The sequence below is a fragment of the Mytilus galloprovincialis genome, chromosome 8 (genome assembly GCF_965363235.1).
Source record: "Mytilus galloprovincialis chromosome 8, xbMytGall1.hap1.1, whole genome shotgun sequence".
Classification (NCBI taxonomy): Eukaryota; Metazoa; Mollusca; class Bivalvia; order Mytilida; family Mytilidae; genus Mytilus; species Mytilus galloprovincialis.
The window spans coordinates 29,202,151-29,228,759 of NC_134845.1; the positions used below are offsets into that span (position 1 = coordinate 29,202,151).

General features: G+C 30.8%; 1 protein-coding gene across 1 annotated transcript in view; it reads left to right on the forward strand.

The window, feature by feature from the left end:
- LOC143043220 (carbonic anhydrase-related protein 10-like) overlaps positions 1–16,121 on the forward strand; it is a 31,460-nt gene extending 15,339 nt beyond the window's left edge. Inside the window, exons 2-11 of the mRNA XM_076215632.1 lie at positions 720–761; positions 3,878–4,017; positions 4,880–5,071; positions 7,288–7,383; positions 8,379–8,445; positions 9,547–9,573; positions 9,835–9,983; positions 11,228–11,338; positions 14,851–14,890; positions 15,440–16,121. Of these exons, the coding sequence (XP_076071747.1) occupies positions 720–761; positions 3,878–4,017; positions 4,880–5,071; positions 7,288–7,383; positions 8,379–8,445; positions 9,547–9,573; positions 9,835–9,983; positions 11,228–11,338; positions 14,851–14,890; positions 15,440–15,462 (887 nt within the window). The 3' untranslated portion in view covers positions 15,463–16,121. The remainder of the gene's footprint in view (positions 1–719; positions 762–3,877; positions 4,018–4,879; positions 5,072–7,287; positions 7,384–8,378; positions 8,446–9,546; positions 9,574–9,834; positions 9,984–11,227; positions 11,339–14,850; positions 14,891–15,439) is intronic.
- Positions 16,122–26,609: the final 10,488 nt, after the last annotated feature.

Here is a 26,609-nt window from a genome sequence, read left to right on the forward strand (position 1 = left end):
ACATAAGACAGCTGTGGCGTTCCATACTTTGGTATTATTTTTTTTTTTTTTGGCGGAGCATGGAGTTTGTGGTTGTTATAGTCTATTATATTGTCCAAACTCTGCTAAACTCCACCAAACAAACATTAAAGATATGGTTTAGAAGTTTGAAAGAAGCTATTGCAAGGTGATAACATTACTTGTATGTCCTCAATCATAACAGTTTGAAATAATTTCAAAATGTCTTCTTTTCTGCACTCTTAATTTTTGATTGTAATTAAAGTGAAAGATCATCTCCTTATTAGGTAATTAGAATACTTTAGCGTCAAGAACATAGTTTGCGACATAACAAATGATAGAGCAACAGAGAACATATATGTTTTTATTTACAATGAAACTTTGTCATGTTTGTGATGTATGAAATAAATCGAGAAAGTTTTGTTTTATTCGTCTTTTATCTGTTGACTTTGATGTTGTCCGATTTCTTTGACTAGTTTGTTTTTTAACATTGTTTTGCATCGTTTTACTGTTTTAAGCGACCTTTGATAAGCCTTATACTTACATTAGAAATTTCATAATTTGAAAACCAGCTGGTTGTTTATTTGTTTTAAAAACTGCATTTTGAAATTCAGGTCAAATCTTTCACATCTGATGAGTATACTTAAAAGTGAAAGAAATCATTTTTACATATGAAAAAATAAAACGAAATTTATGTACTTGAACTTTTTTCTCTATTTCAGCCAATGAATTAGGAAAGGTCTGGGGATACGATTCACATCTTGGTAAGTTTTTCTTTGTGCAATAATGTATAGCCTATAACTATACATGTATCTTGCAAATGGCCTTGCACGAGGCAAAAGTATCACGATTTCCATATTAATTTGTTTTTTCTTGTGATCATTAATTTGTAATAATTTATATAAAAACAAGAAGAAGTGGTATGATTACCAATGAAACAACTCGCCCACAGAGACCAAATAACGTAGAATTTTGAAACTATATGTCATTGTACGGCCTGCAACAATGAGCAACATCTAATGTTTGCCCCTGGTCGCTATTCGTACAATGCACGACCTTTTCAATATTTCTTTAGAAAGCATGTAATACTTATTTGGTTGTTTTTTATGATTAGGTATCTTATCCGTGACAGAACCCGTATGTGGCTGTGTATAGTTGTGAAATCTGTTCACAACCACTTTGTCATGAAATGGGATATTTCTGTACATACAATATCAACACAGATGATAACTTCGCAATATTGACAAAATCTCTTAGCGTAAAATGACTAAATATAGTAGCAAGTTATGTGATGTGTTTTATATTAGTCTTTGTCTTAGATCCCCTGGCACATGTCCATTATCGTTATGTGTGTTATGATCAGTTTTGTCACGTTTTACGTAGTTTAACACAGCTTCTCAAGATAAATTGAAAGTATCGTCCTTGAACTTCCCTCTTCCTTAAGAGATGGTATCCTTTCACATAACAGTTGATATTTTTTACCATGTTACTTTTAGGTGGGATTTGTAAGGATTTTTTTTCCTTAGTTTTTTGCAGATTTATTTTTATATTGTATTGACTTGACTTTTGATTGACCTGTTGTTTTCTCTCTATCTTCATGTTTCGTTTTCTCATAGGTTAACTATATTTCATTAACTTTGTGTCGTAATAAGTTGACTACCATCTACCATCAAAACTATGAAGTAAGATACTCGCACACGTAAAAAAGGCCATGCAAAAAGTCATACTCAGTTTTCTGTACGTTTTTCACCAAATTGCCTTTAATAGTTCATTTTATGACAAGAAAACATATGTATAGAAAGAATTATCTCTGTTTATTCTTGGAGAAGTTTTTTTTATTTTATTTCTAACTAATATGAAAGAGTTACTACATTTGTAATAAATGAGGTTTTGTCTTTTCCAACAATTGCAAACGACTTCGGGCGGAACACTAGACTGAATGTTGTCTGCTATTTTTATAATTGGTTTTATGACTTTGATACATTTGGTGACGCGTAAACATTGATATCATTAATATGTCTTCTGCTTTGTGATGTGGAATAAAGTGTTTTTATACATCATATAATGCTGTACTGTAGCAAATAATAAAACTTCATTTATTTCTAGAAGTACTACATTTTGGATAATATTGTAAATCAATATGAAAAATAATGTCCGTGCTATTTTCGTTGTCTACTGCATCAGTATGCTTGAACAATGCCGCTCTCGTTCTATTTAAAAAATTTAATTTGGCATCCTCTGGTTTTATCGTAATCCAACGTTTCTTCAATCATTTATTGGCTGATATAATTACCCGAAAGGAGAATTGTCAGAATAGTATATGCTTCGTATTAACTCGCGATCTGTTTTTAATCATGCACGACAAACAATGTTGAGTACTGTAAAGATGAAATGTTATATTCCAAAATAAGTTTCTTCCCACAAGCCTTTATGAAGAAACATTAAATATATATGTATATGATAATTAATATTTCATTTCAGATTTTAATTGATTCTGGAAGCGACTTATTTTCATTGTACAAGTAATACCGTCATAAAGACCTTATTTTTCAATGATATTTCTTATAAACCGTTTTATGCAAATATCATATAGTGTAAACATATTATTAATTTAAGTATTATAGTTTAAAGATATCCACAAGAGAAATAAAACAAAATGATATAAAGATTCGAAACATAAGGATGATAGACGCATGCATCCCTCCGTCATTCCAATGGATTTACCTGCGATTTATTGTAATATGCCTTCTGTATCATGTACTTTTGTCTGATCTTTTAACCAATAGGATAAATAAAAAGGGTATTTTAATCTAAAATTCAAATTTCACAATTTCTTTCTACTTGGTTTACTTAATAACAGCTTGAATCGTTATTAAGTTAGATTTCGAACGAAAATGTCAGCAGTGACACATTTTTACAATTAAGCGAGCAATTTAGAGAATAAATGTGCTTCCTAATGATCGATGTGTAAAGTGTTCATTCTTCTGGACAGGAAAAATGAACAAGAAAGTTTGTCATGTCACGATGTGACAGGAAGTTGCTGCTAAGAACTCTTAACTCTGTAGCAATTTATTGACATAAGATGAAAAATGAAGTCACAAACGTTCTATTGACGAGATATTGTCAGGCTATGTAACATGATTGTTACATTTGTTGATCAAATGTATTCGTGTACTTTGTAGTGTTTACTGATGTTGCTTTGAACACGATAAAAAAAAATGTTCGTTAATGCTTGTAAAGAATTTCTTTGGAATAAATTTGAACAGAGGTTGAGAGGTTTAGTTAGTATAATGTGTCTAGCTAGCTGTCTATAATTGCAAATAATTTAACGGTATTTATAAATGAATACATTGTTATACCTCTTTCATCCTGTTTCCGAACAAATGCGCTTCAAACAGCACTGTACAGTTTAATTGTTCAAATCTTACATCTCAATTATTGTTTGAAATGACTGTAAGCCAGACAAATTATTAAGACTGAAGGTAATATTTCAACGCCTGCAAACACGTTCTAGCCAGTTTTTAATTATGGATTGAATAGTTTTTTAATGTGATTCTCACAAACACTGTACTTTTCTTCAGACATATAAAGGTTAACTTAGCAGAAAATAAATACGTGTGTCCTTTTTTGGATTCAAGGGTTAGCTTGTGCGCTTTCTTTAACTTTAAAAAAAATATTTTGGTATCAATTATTATAGTCGAAGACTATAGCATATTGAAAAGTTCATGTATAATATATTACAGAAAAAAGTAATTGCCATAACATATTTATTTTACGTACGAACTAGGTTTATAATCTGTAAAAGTAAGTTTACAAAAAATAATCTCGACCCACAGCTAGGGAAATATCTTATTTTTTATGTTATACATATTTCTTGTAGCACCAGAATATTGGGGTAAATTACACGGCAAGGAATGGGATCTATGCAAAAGTGGTAAACACCAATCTCCTATAGAAATAGATCCTAGTTTATTATTGTTTGATCCAAACTTAACGAATCTGCATATCAATACAGCTAATGTAAGTTCATCATATAATAAAAATAAATTTAGAATGGAAATGGGGAATATGTCAAAGAGACAACAGCCCCGACCAAAGGACAGAAAACAACCGAAGGTCACCAATTGGTCTTAAACACCGTGAGAAAATAACACAAACGATAAATCTAAAGTTTTAATGCAGTTAGTGCACTTTTCTAGACTAACCCTGACAATTCTGATTTCCTATTGCTAATTTTCAGTTTTCGGACGGTGATATTCCTCTGCCTTTGTCTTACGGTGTTTATATATACCTATTCATTTGTTATTTTTATTTCTGTAAGGGTGTTATAGAACTCAATTATATGAATATCTATGTATTATTTGTAAATTATCAAGTCAGGGTTTTGCTGCCACAATTTGAAAAACAATTTTTATTGAACTATTTCATAATTACAAAGATTTGGCTAAGAAATTTTACAGAACCAGTAGAAAATTATAACAATAGAGAGGCGATAGGGACATTCAAACTTATAAGTCGAAAACAAACTGACAATGTCATAGCTTAAAAAGAAAAAGACAAACAGATAAAAAAACACACAACACACCATAGAAAACTTAAGAATGAGCAACATGAACCCACCAAAAGTTGGTGGCGATCTCAAGTGTTCAAGAAGGATACGCAGATCCTGATCTACATTTGATATCCGTCGTGTTGCCCAGTAACAAGGACAAACGGATGTTACATAAAATTATGTTTCTGAAACCAGAGGCATCTGTTTATCATTGAAACCAAAATGTTGACATCGTATTGCTTTTTGTGTCTTTGAGTTGTTTTTAATTTGATGTGTACTCAACTTATGTAGTTTTAATCCTAATACATTTACATAAATATATAATTTCAGGTTAATGGAAGATTAGAAACGAATGGATTAGATATTACATTTAGTTTAGACGAAGACACACAACACTTATTTAATATAACCGGAGGTCCGCTGTCATATTCGTATAAAATTACAGATGTGAAGTTTCACTATGGGATCAAAGGTTATGCGGGATCTGAACATAAGATTGGAAACAGGACATTTCCAGCTGAGGTAATAATGCATAAAGTAATAATGAATATTAAATATTCCCCCCAGTGATCATTGAGATACTTACTTTCATCGTACTCGAGTTCGTCCTCAATAAACCGCATTGGTAAACATGTGTTTCGGTATTGGTTGCTCCAAAAACGTTCAAATACTTTTTAATGTTTTCTCATTTGACAATATACTTTTTTATTTGTCATAAAGCCACTCTTAGGGTAAAAAAGACAGAAATTCAAAAACAAAAATTAAATAAAATAAAATAAAAACAAACAACCATTAACAAAACAAAGCGATACGAAACAGGAAGCTGAAAATGTAGCAATAAGAACCATATTACTTACGGGGGTAAGTTCCAGGTTTGGGATCACATTTCTTCAACATTAACCTTGTAAATGTACAATAAGTCGTTTTTTGTTTGCGGTAGAATAAAATGTTCTATTTGTGCTTCAATAAAATATTTCATTTGGGTTAAAATGAAATATATTCTACTGATGCCTGCAATGCGCAAATAATACAGACTACAAGTATAAAATTGAGAATGGAAATGGGGAATGTGTCAAGGAGACAACAAGCCGACCATAGAGCAGACAACAGCCGAAGGCTACCAATGGGTCTTCAATGCCCGCATCCGGAGGCGTTCTTCAACTTGCTTTAAAACAAATATGTTACTAGTTCAGTGAAAATGGACGTCATACTAGACTCCGAATTATACACAAGAAACTACAATTAAAAATCATACAAGACTAACAAAGACCGGAGGCTCCTGACTTTGGACAGGAGCCTCTTGTATCCTTGTAATATATTTGCTCTAATTAGTTTTGGATACAAACTTGTATACAACTCTTCTGTAAGCCTTTATTAAATGTTAACATCATTAATGGATAGATGAAGGTAGGATGTATACGGTGTAGGATGATTTCACAAAAATTAAATAGTCAGATAAAAAAAAACTTTTGCAGTTTCTGCTTGCATAATATAAGTGTTCAGAAAGGTTTTGCAATCGTCCTCGGAGTTCAGTATTTTTGTGATTTTACTTCTCAACTCGCAAAAAAACATGAGACTTAACCAACACGGACATAGCTTTTTCATGCACACTAGATAAATATAAGCATGAATGTGTGTTTTATATCCTGCAAAACCGAATGGAGGCACTCCTTTGTCAAGAATTTACTGCAGTACATGAGAAGATAAGAGCTGACCCTATTTCCGTGCCTCGTACAATTCTTTGGTTCCAGAAGATTTAGAGCACTCATAGGCATACGATATGGGGGTAAATTGTTGAAAGTCTGGTGACATTGTGCATCAAAATTCTGCAAAACGGCATTCCTACTATTACTGTTGTTTGTCATTTTTTTCTTTATTCGACTTTATTCGAATTTTTCTCTGGTATTTTTTGCCTCTTTTTACCATGCCGTTAAGTTAAAAGTAATTGAAACTAGTATACAATACAACACTTGAAATGAAGGTGGTTAAAATTGAAAGAGAAAAAGGAAGAGGGGGGTGTCAGGTTTTGTTGCTCAATGTTCTAAATTATAGCACGTACAGTTAGAAATAGGCCATAACAGATATAGATGCATATTTAAAGAGCTCTTGTAATAATAAGACTTTATGTTGTCTCTTTGCTAAAATAATCAATACATTTTAATCACTTGGATGAGTAAGTTACTACTAATGAAAGTCATATATTATTCTCAGACATGATTTCAATTTTCAAGTCAATTAATATCACTGGAAATAGTTTTTGTATTAAATTCAAACTGTACGCTGATTACAAAGTTCATATCTGCAATAGCTAACGGGTATCATACATGGTGGATTGGGTCTGAATGAGTTATTATAACTTAAAATGTCTCACTTTTCATTGGTTTTTGTCGCCTATACGGAAGTTCAGATAATGCGATAAACATCCGAATGGGAAAAAGGGAACATTTTAATCATAAATCCTAATTAGCTTTTGGAACAAGGATATATTATAAAATTGAAATTCATTACTCAACTTAATTGTTGTAGATATAAAGAAGGAATGTCGTAATTACTAAATTAATTAGTATTTTTATATTTTACTTCCTGTTTTTATCGTAAATCGAAAAGTATGATTTCAATGCTTTATACACTAAAAAGAGGTTATATACTCAGACCTGTTATGTCTAACCTTTTGCATTTTTGCTGGCAACATAAAAACCCAATATTTTTTTTTTATTCTTCTTTTCAATCGTATATAGGTACACATGATAGGATACAACGACGACGTATATAAAAGTAAACCCGAGGCAGAGATTGGTGCTAAAGGAATAGTAATTATAGCTGTTTTTCTAGAGGTATGTTTCATATGACATTATAATTATTTGAAAACAGACATGTTGAAAACCTTAAACTGGATTTACTGGTAGATGAACAAAGATGCTCATTGTTGAAGGCCGTACGGTGACTTATAGTTGTTAATTTATGTGACTGTCTTTTGTTCTCTAATGAAGAGTTTTCTCATTGGTAATCATACCACATCTTCTTTTTTATAAAGATACAATACAAAAATCAAGAATTATCATCATTTACATGCATTATGATTTTTTCTCACATCTACATGTTTTCATGTTAATTCTTTCTGGGTGCGGGATTTTCCCGCTTCGTTGAAGACCCATTAGTGATCTTGGGCTCTTTTCAGCTCTTTGGTCGTACTGCAAAGTCGTATTTTGGTCTTTTTAACACATTCCTCATTTCTATTCTTAATTCTATTGTTGAATTTTTTACATTTACTACATTGTCACCCGGTATCCTGTTTCTTTACGTCCAGGGGTTTATTCATTGTTGAACGCGGTACGGAGACCATTCACAGAAACTGTGCACATCTTTGAGCTTTTGTCTTGAATGGATAGTAATGTTGCAATTTATCGCGCACCCTTATTATTATACAAGTGTTTTTGGATTAGACTAAAACAAGCAAAAATAAAATCAAAACTACAGAAAAAACCTTAAAGTCGATAATAGTAAAAATCTTTACAAAGAGTAAAGTAGTATTTGTATCAACAGAAAAGAAAACAGAATGGTTGTCATAGTCTTACCGATAAACATGTTACTAATTAATAATTAAGGATCTGCTTAGAGCACCTGAACTCACCCCTAGTATTTGGTGGGGTTCGTGTTGCTTAATCTTTAGTTTTCTATGTGTCTTGAGTACTATTATTTTTCTCTTTTCTTTTTAGCTATGACGTTGTCAGATTATTTTCTATCTATGAATTCAAATGTCCCTCTGGTAACTTTCGCCACTCTTCTTTAATAACATAGTCATGTACATGCACTAATTGTTTTGTTGTAGATTGGAAGCAAACCTAACTATGCAATGGACGAAATTGTAGATCATCTCCCTGGCATGAGAAAAACAGGTAAAATTTTCGATTCCTCTGCCTTAAAATGTTTCTTGACATATAACAGAAGTTAAGGTAGAGAATTTCTTAGGACACTGATTCATGATTATTAAGAACAATAAGTATATAGAATAAATTTAATAATGCGTTAGTTATTTATTATGATGCTACAGAGACTAAAATAGAATTAGCTGGAGTTATAAATTTGTCGCATGATTATGGTGTAATAGGATCTGGGATAAGGTTGGTATCTTAGTAATACATTTTGTTTTATGATCTTTTATTTTCTAGATATTAAGGATATTAACATTGTGAAGCATGTATGATCATGTATGACTAACTAGTAGCTCTTTGGTGCTACATACCTGTTTATTATAGAAAAAACGGTCGGCTGAAAACAAAACTTTACGACAAAAGAGATGATTTCAGCTTCCCAATAGCGATAACATTGGGAAGCTGAAATCATCACTTCGTAAATTTCACGGACTCCATCACGAGTTGGTTGACCGTTATGGAATATCTGTTATATAGATGATATTGGATATGTTCCTTATGTCGTAACTACAATCCCGTTCCCTTTTCACGAATGTGACCTACCGATATAGACTTTTTACCTTTATTTGTGACATTTTTACCTATTGTGTCTGTTTGTTTTGTTCCCGCATCATTATCAATATTATTAAATTTGATGCGACTGTCGTACAAGTGAGCGGTTTAGCGCTATAAAACCAGGTTCAATCCACCATTTTCTACATTTGAAAATGCCTGTACCAAGTCAGGAACTTTCCTCGGAATTCAGTATTTTTGTGATTTTACTTTTTATAAATAAAACCGCCAGTTTCCATGTAATACTGTTTGATGTAAATGAACTAGTCTGGAGATGCATAACGTTACATGTTAAAAATTTGAATTGTCTAAACGTCTTAACTTTGCATCCAAACAGTGTTATCATATACAGCATTCTATATACAAGTTAATAAATCATCTATTGGACCAACTGGAAGCGACTTTCAAGTAAAGCGTCTAAATTCTAAAGCCACTTCATCTTAAATACTGTCATACAAATTTAAAGTATGTAAACACTGGGATTTTTTTAATCTTATTACTTAAATATTTCAGATTACAAAGATATGAACACAGTTTACGGTAAGTTAGAGTTATTCTAATATATATCTTGCTAAAAGTATGAAAATATCATCGAAATAATATGTTCCTCGTGTTTAAATTCTAAACAAGTATAAAATCTTCCATGCACAAATATTCTGCAGTATTTTTGTGACATATGTTTTGTTCAATCATACTTATTCTACGTTTCAAAGGTAAAGAAATTAAATCCAACAAAATTTTTAGCCTTTAATGTGTCAAATTATTCATGTTCCTAACTATAGAATATTTATTACTTTTTAGAGCAATTTATAAGTTCTTGGGATCTATCTCACCTCCTACCAAATACAGATCAATATATTACATACGAGGGCTCATTTACTCAGCCTGGCTGTCAGGAGACTGTCACATGGATAATATACAATAAACCAGTATATGTCTCAGAAAACCAGGTATGTCACATGGATAATATACAAAAAAACAGTATATGCATCAGAAAACCAGGTATAAATATTTATGTTAAAGTGATAATATACAATAAACCAGTATATGCATCAGAAAACCAGGTATGTCACATAGATAATATATTATAAACCAGTATATGTATCAGAAAGTAAAGTATGTCACATGGATAATATACAATAAACCAGTATATGTCTCAGAAAACCAGGTAAGTCTCATGGATAATATACAATATACCAGTATACATGCAATATCATAAAGAAACATACTGGGAAGTAATAAAGTCGAGGTGCTTTCGAATGTTGTTTTAGCATAATTTAGGTCGTTGCCAACTTGAAATTTCATTTTGAATCATTATAATTTTGCCATACAGGTGCATTTTATACATAGAAGTTTAGAATATTAAAAACAGTTTGCTTGTTGTTGAGGCTATGCATTGCTGCTATATACCTATTGTTACGATCCTCGATCATTTGTCTCTAGTGATTTGTTATCTCATTCTCAGTTATAATAAAAATGAAATTCTTAAATTTTATCGTCGTATAGTGCAGAAAAATAATAACGATAATATTTATTTAATTAGATATTTATATTTAATGACAGAAAAAATGCCGCGATAAAGCTGTCGTTTAAACTTTCTATTTCACTTTAACTCCTGACAAGACACATTTAATTCATTTTACATATCCTGATAGTTATTTGTAATTCATTCTATAATTCATTTTTATGTTTATCATACATGGACTCATCCCTGTTTGAATGGATTTACAATAGTTATTTTGGGGCCCTTTATAGCTTGCTGTTTGATGTGAGCCAAAGCTTCTTATTGAAGGCCTTACTTTGACCTATAATGGTTTACTTTTACAAATTGTGACTTGGATGGAAAGTTGTCGCATTGGCACTCAGATCACATCTTCTTATATCTATACACAGATAGTTTTTATCAGAACATTTTGCCTACATAAAAAAGCACAAGTATCATCGTGTTTTGTTTCATTTGAAAAGATAACTCATAGCATTAACTTTTTTTCTATTACTATTTATTCTTGATTGAAAAGTGTTTCTGACATATTTTAAAAACACTTGATAAACAAAATAACTGGAAAATGACATTGCATCTTCGAATTGATTATTTAAGAGTGAAATGTCGAGACGAAAATAGCGACAACATTTTATACTAATCATTTTATGAAGTTGCATCCACCAGTAGTCAGTAGACAGGTTTATCTTTCAGCTTGACTTATTACGAACACATGGTAAAGGTGATTGGAATTATAAAAACACACGACCAGTTCAGTCCATTAATCAGAGAGCTGTTCGAACGAATATAAATTTTAAATCAAAGGTAAGATTAAAGAAAGCTTGTTATGTTCATTAATTGGTTAAGTTACATGGTTTCTTCACCAGAGATGTTTTTATTGCTTTTATTTTGTTATGGCCATTATTACAGTTGTTCGATTAAATCGTTGAAATACTACAGATGTATGTTCATTCTTCTATTTTTACGGTTAAACATGCATGATAAATCTCGACCATCAAAAGTCTGATCTTTGCTTCTATGCAGTGTCGTTATCAATTGTCCCATTTTGAGCTAGTCAAACAAACGTTCGTGTAATGGAAAACGACTTTACCTAACTAACACGCAATCATTATTAAAAAGAAGCTGAACGTTTTGTATTGAGTTGATAAATATTTGGATAGTTGTAAAACTCTTCAGTGATACGAATTTTACACAGAAGAGAATCACACTACTGAAAAAAAAATACTAAATAAATCTTGACTATTTTAGTTCATTTATATGTTTTGGAGTTTAGTATGACGTCCCTTTTCACTGAACTAGAATACATTTTTATGAAGGGGTCAGCTCAGGCCCACCTCCGGGAGCACTATTATCCCACTCCGTTGAAAATCTGTTGGTTGCATTTGGCCGTTATCTAATCTTTGGTCGGGTTGTTGTCTATTTGACATATTCCCAATTTTCATTCTCAATTTCATCTTGATGTTTGTAGCTTCATGTCTGAAATATTATAGCTCACTCTAATCTCTATTGTTATTGGTTTTCCAGTTCTAAGCTTTAGCATACGTGATGAAGTTTAATTGCTGAATTAGACATACATGTATTTACAAACTTTTGTACTGAAATTTCTTGGACGTACCCTAGATCTGTCACCTAATAACTTTTTGACGTCACAAAACAATCACGTTTTTAATAATTGCGTCAATGTATTAAATTGTGATGCACTTTTTGTTGGAAATCTGTTTGATTTTGAATAATGGCGGACTAATTTCGTACAAGTGTAAAAAGTAGAATTAAAAAATACCAAGTTCCAGGCAAAATTCACAGTTGAAAGTGAAAGTTCTTATAAAATGTCAAAATCAAAAGGCCAATCATATCAAACAATGGAAAATTAACGTCACATTCCTTAATTGGTACATGCATTTTCCATACATTAAAAGGTGAATGAATATAAATAGGATGTTGTATGAGTGCCAATGAGACAACTCTCCATGCAAAATACAATGAACAAATGTTAAAAGAGTAAAAAATATATAGATTAAAGTACGACCTTCAACACAGAGCCAAGCTATAATGGGCCCCACAATGATGCGTGAACTAAACAGTAAATAAACCACACCAACAAACGACAACCACCGAACACCGGGCTCCTCACTTAGGAAAGGTGCAACTGGTTTTGTAGCTAGAATTTTACTTTAAATGGGTCTTTTCGTTTGGCTCACCGCATTTCAAAAATGTTACATTCATTTTCAGTATCAAAGGCGTTCTTAATGATGAATGAATATATATCTCATCGTTGTAGATATAACGGAATTTGATGAGACTGTCGTACAAGTGACTGGTTTAGCGCTAAAAAAACAAGTTCAATCCACCATTTTCTACATTTGAAAATTCTTGTACCAAGTCAGGAATATAACAATTGTTGACCATTCGTTTTCTTTTATGTGTTTTGTCATTTGATTTTGCCATGTGATTAGGGACTTTCCGATTGAATTTTTCACGTAGTTCAGAATTTTTGAATAATGAAAATGATACATTTACGATTAGGTTTAAAGATATTTCATTCAAAATCAACTCTTACTTTTTCATTCTAAAGAAGAATATTTTTCAATGTAAGATTTTCTAAAATTGATAAAGATATCTTTGTGGAAACCAACTGTATGAATTTCTTTAACTTGACATTCAGCTACTTATTTACATGACCTGATAAACGAATGTGAATTAAACATGGATTCTTTCAAAATCTTAAAAGTTTAACCTCTCTTGGGAAAACAGATAAACCGTGTTTATGTTCCATCAAGACATTACTAAATGGCAATTAGTAATTTATGGATGCAAAAACAGAGCCTTAGATACAGGATTTAAAACACAATATATTAATGAGTTGATAAAATTAAACTGTTCAGTTTCTATTTCTAGATTGAAGTAAAACTCACATTTAATGTCATGGCTATATCGCAGTCAAATGCAAAGAACCACTAGTATTTAGTTGAATAATCTGGTTAACAGTAGGAACTCACTGATTTTACACGTGAGAGTATGAGGAGGAGTTCCTATTATATTACTGTTATCATCTTTAATTTCCTCATTATGAAATCACTGAATAATTTATCATCAAATTTTTCTGCCCTCAGTATTGTTGATTGATTTTGAACTTTTCATCTTTTTTTACCATTGTTTTTTCTTATTTTCTTCCAATAATGCGTTTTGTTTATCAATTTGGTATTTATTTCATTCTTGTTGTATATTATGTAAAAAGTATTATTATACAATTATTGACTTTTATTTAATGAGATTGATACAATGATTTTCCAAAAAGTTTACTAAAAACAAATACATCAAAAACAAGAAAAAATACACTGAACCCAAGAAGAAAAGAGAAAACAAACCAGGAATTTACATGACGTCATAAACCTACGACATTGACGTTGCCTGGGAAAATCTATATTTGGGTACACGGACGTTGTTCCAAATCTTATACTAACCTCTCGTGATTCTTGACGCAGTGAATATAACGTTTTACCAAAAAGATTTCCTATGCTTTTAGCCATTGAGGAAACAGAAAATATTTAGTCATAAAATAAGACAAAAATAACGAACTCGGAGGAATATTTAAAATGGAAAGTCCGTCGTCAAATGGCAAAATTAAAAGCTCAAACGCATGAATAACACCTGTCATATTCCTAACTTGGTACAAACATTTTCTTATGCAGAAAATGAAAGATGAAAACTGGTTTTATAGCTAGCAAACCCATTCACTTGTATGACAGTTGCATAAAATTCCATTATATTGACAAGGATGTGTGAACAAAATAAACAGATATGAAAGCTAAAAATGATTATAGCAGTCGTTATTGTGTTATATTTTTAATCAGTATAAAATAAAAAAAAAAGGAAACAAAGAAACACATCAATGCATATAGAAGAAGCACATTAAAAAAGTGAAAGACAAGAATACAAACATTTTACCAGGAGACAAAAAATGAACAAAAAGTATATAATACACGTACGAAAAAAAAATCTAGTTTATCATGGATGAAAATTTAAGAAAAAGAATATGATGTATGATAACAAATGTGTCAACTACATACAAAATGAGTCAAAGGTTAAATACGTTTTCAGATATAGGTCATTGTACGACCTTTATCAAGTCCATACCAATTAGCAATTATAAAATGCCTCGAATACCAAAATGTTAAACAATATAAACCCAGAGAAAGCTGACCAACTGAATGTATGCTTATAATATTAATCGAATAACAGTTATGACACATGGCAACAGATACATGCCGTCTTCTGCTACAATTTACACGTAAGAATTATTATTTTTATTTTTACAGTCTCGATTTTGCTCAATGGAGAGAAAAGTGAATTACAAAGGTGAGAATTGAGAAAAGAGATTTAAGTAATATTCAGTTGATTAACAAAAAAGGTTTACACTTTACAATTAATTTATTAAACCTCTATTAAAAAAATTTCAAAGCATAGATAGCAAATAAACTGACACGCCATGGTTAAAAAAGAAAAAGTCAAACAGATAAATACAGAGAAATGGAAAATTCACCATTTGGAAGCTGACATTGTCTATTTTGTCGTAAATATTCGTTTTCAATCTACCCTTATTGTCAACTTCTAGGTGTAAGTCAAGATATGAGGCCGACTTAACTGTATCTATAGTATCCTTTCTCTCTAGTTCGATGGGATAGATGCGTTCAACATAGTCACCAAATTTTAATTAGTTACTGAGTGAATATCATCTATATAGTGGAAAGTAGAGATAAAGGGTATTACTAGCTTCTTTTTTTTTCTTGCTAAGAAGTTTCTGTATGGTTTCAGGTACGTTTCAAATTGTTAACCACGTTTCCAAAATGTATTCATAACGAAAATGTCTAGGTGATAAATGTGTAGACTTACAGCTTTGTTTTTCAGTAAATTCTTTCCTTGACAGCTGACACTGAACATGGAGAATAAGCTTCACAACAATAGGTGCTTTCATTAAGAAGTCAGAATCATACCGGAGTCAACACTAGCTATTATAAAATGGTACACGAATTTGTTATACAAGAAGTTTTTGTAGTCTTCCAAGTCTGACTAAATGTGATGATAAAACACATAAATGATATTTAGTGAATATGACAAAATAATGTGATGAAAAGTAAAATTTTAATTAAGATTTAGAACATCCGCTAGTGTCGTTCATTTTTGTACATTAAGTGATGAACAATAGGTATATACTCATCTATCATCTGAATCTAAATATAGTTTTTGTACAACATTTGTGTGCGGGTTCAGACACTTTAAGATGATGTTTATTTTGATTTGACCGATGTGTTACTTTTATTGGACAAAACAAACTGTATAAGTTCAAAATATCATAGCCAATATGTGCATGTATTTGTATATCAATAAAGTAACAAAGACTAATCATGCTAATGTTTGCGATTTGCATTATGAAAAGTTAATATTTCAATTTTAAACAACAAATTGTTACATACTGTATATCTTGTACGCGTTGTATTGTTTTTAACAGAGTTTTATATATTCAAGCTAAAATATAACTTTAAAATGTATACTTAACCAATCATTCATAAAGTTGTTTGAAAACAATAAAGTATAATTGTTACTTATTTCATTGTTATTTAGAGACACAGTGTGTGTATTAATATTAAAGGGGAAATCGAACGTCCGATGCACAACATGTCCGAATTGATTTAATGTTGCTTCCTTTTAAAGGAGTGATACATCCAGAGGATTTCCATTGGTATTCGTAGTATATTGATTGATATATTGACTGATTGATTGTTTTACATTGTCTTATCTGGGCCTTTTATAGCTGATTATGCGGTATGGGCTTTGCTCATTGTTGTACAGTGACCTATAGTTGTTAATGTCTGTGTCATTTTGGTCTTTTGTGGATAGTTGTCTCATTGGCAATCATACCACATCTTCTTTTTTATAGAACTTCATAGAATATTCTCCATTTTTGTTTTCTTATTTCTCTCTTAAACATTTATCTCCTCCAGTTTTGTTTTATTAAATCATGTTTTTCTAATTTTAAAAATGATAATTTCAGCCAAAAGTAGCAAACACTTTTGTATGACAATGTGGAAAATTGTTAAGACATATTTTGATAAGTTTCTAGTTATGTGAACATCAATACATCCGGTGAAAGAATACTGCATAATCAATAACAGTTGAATGTAATAATAACCGTGTTTAATTAAACAAAATCCATATAAATACACAAAAGTATATACGTCAAAATCAAGTTCAACTCGTGAAACAGTTTTCTAATTGAATAAAGCAGTATATCTCATAAGTTAATTTCAATATTTAACAGTGTAAAAGCATACAACGTAATTCCGATACCAATTTAAAAAACAATTTCAGTGAAAAAGGTTTGTATTGCTGAAAAGCACTATATCTAACTGAGATCAGCATACTAAAACAAAATATGCCCAACATTGTTTCAAAAGTTTCAAAATTTAAGATGAAATTCACAATTTTAATTTTGTTTTATTTTATTATGATAATTTGTAGTTTTTTTATACCTTTTTGAACACTAATTACACTTCTATTATTACTCTATTAATTTTACTTGATTGGGCGAGGCTAGACCGCTCTGCTTATAATACACCAGTCCATCTATAGATAGGTGTTTTAGGATAAACTCATCAATGAAGTGTCCAGTCATTCTTTTGTAAATTCCTTTGATGACACTAATAGGTGATTAGAAATCAATAATAATTATAACGGCAATCGTCCTTATCACACACATTTTCAAATAGATTGTCCTTATGCCAATCAAAACGTAAGCTCCGCCCGATCAGTTGAAATAGCATTGGTAATATATGCTCAGAAGATTGTGTATGGCATAGATTAGTCTGTTTCAGATTTAAAATTCAACCGTCGAATGTTGTTTAATATCGTATTGCACGAGAGTTTATGGTAGCATCTGTGTTTTTGATATACAGACAAACCTAACCCTTCTGTTCCAATTGCCTTTAAAAAGATGCATGCTTTCTTGACGTCATAACAGGAGTTCACAGGGAAGAAAGAAAATTTTGTAAATGAAGATATGGAATAAATGAGCCACACGTTGATTCAAAAAGATATCAGCATGTCTGGAAAAGGATACATGTATGGAAAGTATGTAACAAAAACAATGTTCACGATCATCGTAGAAACAGAGTACCCTAATTGTTCGTAAGATAGGTCAACACGTTAAGATAATTTGAGATCTGCATCGATATCAAATATAGTTTTTCCACAGTAAATACTTTTATATTTATAAAGGGGTGCATGGGAATAAAAAATGAAGTTTTTGCAAATTCAGTCCATCACAGATTTACAAATGGAATTTTAATTACATATACATGTACCAATTGTAGGGAATAAAAACTCGTTTAATTCCTGTCAAATGTATGAAAGAATTATTCTTTATTTTACTTTTAACACGTCATGAGTTCCGATCGAATTTGGTTTACTTAGATTTAAAAAAAAATAGTTAAACAATTGGGTTTAAAATTTCTAGACGAAATAAGATTTTAAAAAGCCGTATCGTTAGCTAAACACTGCAGTCAGGTGTATAATGCGAATTAGTGATATTCATTTAAGGACAATTACCTTTCAGACGATTTGATACGTTCCATACAGAAGATTAATTCCCTTCCTTTAGTTCAACAATGATAGTTTTTCCAATCGTTCCTTTGGTTGATGTTGTTTTGGGTTTTGTTTTTTTTATAGACTTTCTTATTTTTTTTTTAAAATTTTGTTTGAAGTTTTGTAAAAAGTATAATCACAAAAATACTGAACTCCGAGGTAAATTCAAAACGGAAGGTCGCTAATCAAGTGACAAAATCAAAGGATAAAACACATCAAATGAATGGACAACAACTGTCATATACCTGACTTGGTACAAACATTTTCAAATGTAGAAAATAATTTTGTTATCACGTTGTTATGTGCGGGATAGGGGTTCGCCTGCATCCTTTGTATAAAGAGTAACCGTTGCTTAAGAGATTACTTGTACGTTAATTTACCTTATGTATTGGATATAGTTCAAGCTAAATATTCTTGAATTAAAGCAACTTTAGGTGGATTTGAATTGGGAGCAATGATAATTTGCCTATGTCCAAATCTTTTACCGATAATGCAAATCCATTGACCGTCATAATGCTCCTATCAGAAAAAGACAAAATCAGCGAAGTACAGATAATACCACTTTTATGGTAGCTAAAGATTGTACTTTGTAATTACTAAGTACATATGTTTTACAGGCCACAACTCTTCTGGGGAGAAATTGATAATTCATAGATATTTGTTTTTTTAACCTGCTGGTTTCCAGATATGATATTTAGGCTTCATCTCTTAGAGACACAACTTGTGTTACCTGTAAAAATACAAATGGACTAGTTGGTGTTAGTTTTTTGTTGCACTTCAGTGTTCTTGTTGTTTATTTGTTTTCCTCTTATTGTTTATATGTATCCCTCGGTTTAAGCTTGTAACCCGGATTTCGTTTTGGTCTCAATCGAATTTTGCGTCTTTTGAACACCTGTTTAACTGTTGTTTTTATGGATAGCGGTCTAATTGAATTCTAAGTAAGATCAAAGTTAAATGAACGGTGGTTACGGATTTGAGTATATTTAAACTTTTACATGTTTGAGGCAATTAAATATAGAAGTATGTCAAACAGCCCCATGTTTGTCCTTTGAATAAAAAGAAGCGCATCTTTGGGTTTTTTTTTCATTCTAGGAGGTATTTTTTTCTAAACATCATAGTAAACTTGTACAGTGTAAGTAGTAAAAAGAGTTCATATGGGAAATTGCATTGTTTATATTACTGAAGTGTAACCTATAGATACAGTAAATTCACAAAAATACTGAACTCCGAGGAAAATTTAATCGGAAAATCCCTAATCACATGGCAAAACTAAATGACAAAACACATCAAACGAATGGACAACAACTGTCATACCTGACTTGGTACAGGCATTTTCAAATGTTAAAAAAATGTGGACTGATCGACTGTGAAGCGTGTATGGTTTTAGTAGAAACATACACTCTTGTCAGTTATGTCTTTATTGACAAATATTTAAAGATTCTATGACGTAGAAGTTATTCAGTGACAGGACATAGGCGTTATTTCTTATATGAAATAAACGAACTTTACCATTATTATTTTTCTTCTTTTCTATAAGCACAAATCAAGTCTGTCTTAGGAGTAAAGAGGGAATATTTTCAGATTGGAAATAGAAAAAAAAACCAAAATTATCGAAAGGAATCAAAGAAAACGCTTTTTTTCTAAATTTGTTCTTGAAACAAACTAAAATTTAATCATTAACGATGAAAAGAAGTAAATTACAGTGGTTTCATTCAAATATAATATCTAATCATATACATTGATTGTGAGTTTTAGAAGCATTACAATCATGTGGAGTTCCAAACGCTTTATTCATTAAAACGTGTTAAAGCAACAAATTTCAACAGTATGAGCTTTCTAAAATATGCCAATTTCATTCACAGATTGTTCTCAACAGCTAATGGTTCAGTGTCTTATAATATGTATATAGATTACTTCAAGATTATAAACATGACAACTATTACTTATTCCCCAAGACTCCTAGACTATATTGGTGATGCACGATTGGCAGCGTATAGTTATTCTACATGGCTTTGCAAATCTAATTGATTTAAAGGAGATAGAAAACATGTCTTACACGTTGGAAACGATAAAGAGACATTTTGTCAGTCTTTCCAGTTAATTTACTTGTAAAAATCCAAGACAATGTATAAATGTAGAAGTGTCAGCTACCAATTTAGTTGTCACTGCTACGATTTCATTTCCCTAAAGAACAATAATGTATTTTTTTCCAAGGATAGATCAGATTGTAAAAAAGTCGTTCTCAGCTTCAGACAAACCAACATATCAATGTCGGTATTGTGTCTGCCTTTTTGTATTTACTTGGAGTTGCAGTTATAATTACAAACCTCACATAAACTTAACCTACAGAAGGTTACTTGAGGTAATTATAAACCTAATTGTATCAGGTCTTTACCTCAATTTCGCATTAAAAATAAGTTGTTGACGTTCACGAGGCTTGCAATGCAGTAGGGGGGAAACCGTCTAAGAGTTGAGTTGAATGACGTTGTTTCAATGCTATCAGAATACAATCAAGTGAATCTATGTACAGCCGTATCCGCTATAAATACTAACGATAAAATTATTTTACAAAAACATATATCATTTATTGCAATTATCTGTCATTTGCGTGAAAAAAGATTTTGTTTTTTTCTTTCAAAATGACCTGAAACTTTGGTACATTGTTTGTCTATTTTTGTCGTGCGTATAATGTTTACTTGATGGTTTATTCGTGAATATTGCATGACTGGAGAAGTAGAATCTAAGAACTTATAATCCAGTCAAACAAGATTGGATCTTATGAAACGTAACATATGAAATGGAAACAAAATATAACATCAAATGACATATTATACTGATTATTTCCAAATAAAGATAATCAGCTTAAGATGTTGTATAAGATCTCTGTTTGCATTCAAAACTAGACAATGTACTGTTACATCAAGTATGCTCAGATTAGGAGATATCAAATAAGAATATATTGAAATTAAAAGAATAGTACGAAAGTGCATCAGAAAAAAAAAAAAAAACAGAAAATACAACAAATGTAATTGTGCAGAGAATCAAGTTTCAATATAAGATTGTAACGTATATAAAAAATAAAATAACAAAGATGCCGATCTCCGGTGAAAATCAAAAACGGGAAGACCTTCAACAAATGTCAAAATGAAAAGCTCATACACATAAAACCAATGGTCACAACTATCATATTTCTTATTTCTTATTATTTAACAATGATGTGTAAAAAAGTATTGTCCATCAGTTTACAGAAATTTCCATAAAACTTACCTGATAAAATGTTCGATATGTGAGTACTTGGTACTGGCATTTTTTATGTAGAAACGGTGGATTAAATCTGGTTTAATAGTTAGCTAACCTGTCAATGGTATGACAGTTGCATAAAAATCCATTATAATAACAATGATGAGTAAAACAATAATTGTCCATCAGTTTACAGAAATTTCCATAAAACTTACCTGATAAAATGTTCGATGTGTGAGTACATATGTAAGAAATACTTATGTGAACAAGAAATCGACCATTTTATACAAAAAAATTTTACTATCAAGCAAAAAAAAAGGTGAAATCAACAACTGTAAAACAATACTTGAAATGAATACAAAGAAATATTAAGGAAAGAAATCATACGAAAACACAATAAAACAAAGCAACACAAAAAGAACCCATCCAAAATTAAGAATAGAAGTAACTTACGTATACAAAATTAAAAATAAAACCAAATTTGAAAGGGGGTAATTCAATAATCTGTTAAAGTTATTGTTAAGCGTTTGGTAATTTCCAATTTTATATTAAACTAGATAATTTAGACACGACGTCACAATCGGAGAGTTACTTGGTTATAGTTAAGTGGTACATTTTTATCATCGAAACTGTTTTACACTTATTTAACCTTTTCAGGTTGTACTGGTCTAACTATAACCTGCGTGATAAAAGCTTAAATATTCCATACTATTTATGTCAAGGTATTTGTTTTACATTCTGAAGTATTTTTTAACTTTGTTATGAAATCCATTTGTAATAAGAAATGTTATTTTAAACAACTAAAATTAAAAACATATATAAAAACAATCAAAGTGACCGAAAAAAAACTTGTGAAAATTAGATGAAATAAATAAAGAAGGATGAAGTAATTTATGAAAGTATCGACAATTACTTATAAATTGATATCGTGTCTAATATAGTTAACACAACTTTGTGTACTTTAATTGATGTATCTGTTCAAAAAGATGATCTGCCAAAATATGTTTCCTGATTTCAAGGCTTAGTTATTATGTTTAAATATTATCAATTTCAATCACGATAGTTTAGACTGTGGCCACTTTTTATTGTCCGTAATTAAAAGAGTTAAAAGGCTGTATTCTCATCAATGCTTAAGAGATTGAAAAATTCATTAATTTTAAAATTCACATTTTGAAAAATAAAGCCCAAGATCATTAAGCAAAATCAAATAAAAAACGCTTGGAAACTATTGGTCAATAAGAAGAGGTATCATCGATCTAGACGATAACAGAAAAGTAAATTATTCCAACAAAATAATCCTTATGTGGATAAAATAACTTTACTTGGTGGATCAGGAGTCATCATATTTTGGATCGTGGAATCAATATTGTCAATGAGAAAACTATTCGCATGAAGTTGATAAGAAATTATACGCAACCGCACGGCCTTCAGCAATGGGAAAACCCATACCGTATGGTCAGCTAAAAAAAGCCCTATATGAAAATATGAAGCAATTCAAACCAGACAACAAACGGCCTAGTTTGTAACAAAACAATTGTTTTACGAAAAACAAATATGACATACATGAACCATAGACAAACACTGAACTGCAAGAACATCAATTTTAATAGTTTATCACAAATACCGACCAAGTGATAGAATGAACCGGTACAAAACCTATTCATCAGATATATATGGACATGTCAAAACCACTATTTAAAAAGGCTAACCATACATGTGAACACATAAAAAATATCTATAGAGTCGTAAAGTACAAAACTTAGTTAAATAATCGGTAAAGCGTGAGACCGGAATTATGTTTTGTTTCCTCAGATACGTTTCTGTTCCTTATTAATATTTCATATCTTAATGAAACCTTATTAATATAAAAAAGGAGTATTTCAATCGTAAATCGACAGAATATGGATAAACAAAAACATTTCAAATACCGAACAGAAAAACACAGAAAAATACTATAATAAATTGTATTTGTGTTTACGCGATATCCTTTTTCATTCATGAATATATGGCAATTAAGACCCAACTAAAATGAGGATCTATTTAGCTGCTTGAAAGGACTAGCCATTTAATTTTGATTTTTAGCAACTGTCCTATAGCAATAATAGTCAATTGCAAGTTATCATCTGAATTAATTTAGTTATGATATTATTTATTAAGTTGAAAAGGAGTAAATCAAAAAGTATCCAAAGAGTCAAATATAAGCGAAGTATATATGTTGCATGTCAAGGACTCAGTTGTTAGATGTCTACAAAAGTTGTAAATTATCTTAAGTGAAATACCACAAAAGGAAAAAAAAAACTGAAGAAAAGAATTAGAAAACCAATGACCAATCATGGAAAGGTAGAACTATAGTGTTAAACTAATGGTGTTATACACCCTGGGGGGCCCGGGCTCCCCCTTTCGTGGGAAAAAATTGGTTGATTATATAGGGAATCATTGAAGCATGACTGGAGCGGCACCCCCCTTTTAGGTCAGTCAGCGGGCCCCCCGTAGGAAAAGTTCTGGATCCGCCACTGTTAAACAATTGTAATCTCGAATTACTCATTTGATCTTCGATCGGTATAAAAGTAAGCGTCACAAACAAGAAACTACAATAAAACAGGGTTATACAATGTTTTATTTTTGAATGTTTTGTATTTTTTTTCTTCCTTTAATAGTTTTTTTTTAAATTGAAATACAGGAAAATTGTATATTTTATTTCTAACATAAGAATATATATTTTGTACATTGATTGTTGCATTTACAGAGACTCGGTAACATTCAACGTTCAATTTGAAAATCAGATTCTTGTAACATGAAGTAAGTCATTTTCGTAATCAAATATTTTTATACAAACTGTTTTCATTAGTTCGCTTATTGATGTATTTTAACCTTCTGGTCAGCTGCCTATTTACCATTAGTTAATAGCTCAACTGTCAAATCAAAACATTTATGAACCCGACAGATTGACATGTTCTTTTCATGGTGTTATTTATTGCTCATCGTATAAAAGAGGCTTATCAATATATAGATTACAACACTTTCATATGAAAATAGGAAAATCAGGCCGTTTTCACATCATCGAAAAGTTGAAATTATTTAAGAATAACGTTGTATTGGTTAATATCTAATAAACAGTGTAGTTTAAGGAACCTGAAAATTAAAATAATCAAAATGGCATCTTTTTGCACCATATTTGTAACCCCGAAGTAATCCTATATCCTCTTAGATAACCAAGGCCGGATGTCTAGATTTTTAAGTGTCTTCATGCATTTTTAACTCTAATTAATCAAATATCGAGAGCCATACACAGTTTATATGTAATTCAAAAGACAGTGTAGTGCTATAATCAGAGAAATTTGTATTTTTTCATAAATTAATTTTAACAATATTATCAATATACTCATTATAAATATATGTGTGGGGTTTATGTATCGGGTTAAAGACATCGGCGTGGTGTTGACACTCAAGATCTTATATTACTAATCCGTCTTTTTCTAATGATTAGATAAGATACTAAAATAGAAAACCCAACTTGCCGTGTTCAGACATGTGCATGTAGAAGTAGAAGAAAATAATTTTGAATTTTCCAGAGTTTTATATGCAACATGATTTGTTTGATTATTTTTACTGGCCATGGTGTCATATGATTTTGTTGCAGTCAGTTTTGCAGTTAAATATCTAAAATAACTCAAATAATTGTAACAACATCTTTATTGGAATACTTGTACAGGTCTGGACAAAGGGCATTTAGTACTTTACACAGTAAGTTCGTACACTGGATGTCGAAAAACAATGAACCGCTAAAAAGGAAGGATAACACATCCTGCAGTTTTGCCCTTAATGAATACAATCTAATTGTTGATCGGTCTTATCTAATGCATTCTTAGCAGTGATAATGACAAATGATGACAAATTTAGTTTCTTGATTACTCATTCCCGTGGATAACAATATCTTACAATGATTAGGTAAATCAGATATAAGATTTTTACTTCTGAAAAGTACGTTTTGTGTAAGTGATAATTCCTTTTCAGGAAATACACTTTCATCACTTTTATTAAAGGTATCCTGAGCCAAAGCTTTTAGTTATACAATATTGTTTCTTATTTACATAATTTCATTCTAATCGATACTCATTGGTTTATTTCTTTTCCCGCGAATTATACGTTCATAAATAAGTTTTGTTGTGTTGTATTTTCCTACTTTCCCATTTAAAGAATCATGCATTTTTTTAAATGAGCTCTTTGCTTCTGTAGCATACAATAAAGGCAACAGAAGTAAACCACTGTCAAATAGTCGTAAATCCATTAAGCTGTTACTAATTATTTTGTACTGTGACATGGTATACCGAATACAACGTTATTTAATGATAATGCAAAAATTGGAAATCTATTCCTTTTACGCTTGTTTTTACGCAACTGTTGCCGATTTTTTTTCTCATTTGGTTCGATTGTATCGATTTTGGTATTATAAGACAGGAGCCTGAAGCATTGAACATCAATAGAAAAACGTTAGGTAGAAGAAACTCCAAGCTAACACAGTTGCTTTATTTTTTATATTATGGAAAATATTAAGATGAAACTTGTTAAAATCTTGCACTTAGAAGCTCCACCATGCAAGAAATTCGTGTTCGGTCATATTGTGTTTTTTTGGCAATATTAGCTTACTACCAACTGAAATATGAACAAAAACATCGGTAACAATAATTCAAGGGTAAACTCAAAAAGAGGATTTGGTCAATTAATCCTGGGAAAATAGTCAAAAAGCAATTAGTCGACTATATCGACAAACATAACGACTGAAAGAGTACCGTCATGTTCATGACTAGGTACACACATTTTCGAAGGAAATACATATGGTTTAAATTTTGATTTATAGCTAACTTAGACAAGTGTGAAAGTGTTATTTGATTATCCAATTTCTTAAATGTTGTACAATTGAAATTGTAAAAAAACGTAGTGAAAGTAGTACGCACAAATTCGTGACATCAGCAAAGGTTAGCGTAATTAACAGCACCAAAAACCGAAAAATCCATCGAATTAATGTTTTGGGCATCCGATTTTGCCATTTAATAACATACTTTTAGATTTGAATTTTCCTTTGAGTTCGGTATGTTTCTTAATTTTCTTATTTATTGATTATCTATTTAAATTAACCGTATACTAACAAAATAACCGTCTCCAGAGATATCAGAGCTAAATAAATTCGTTATTTTGG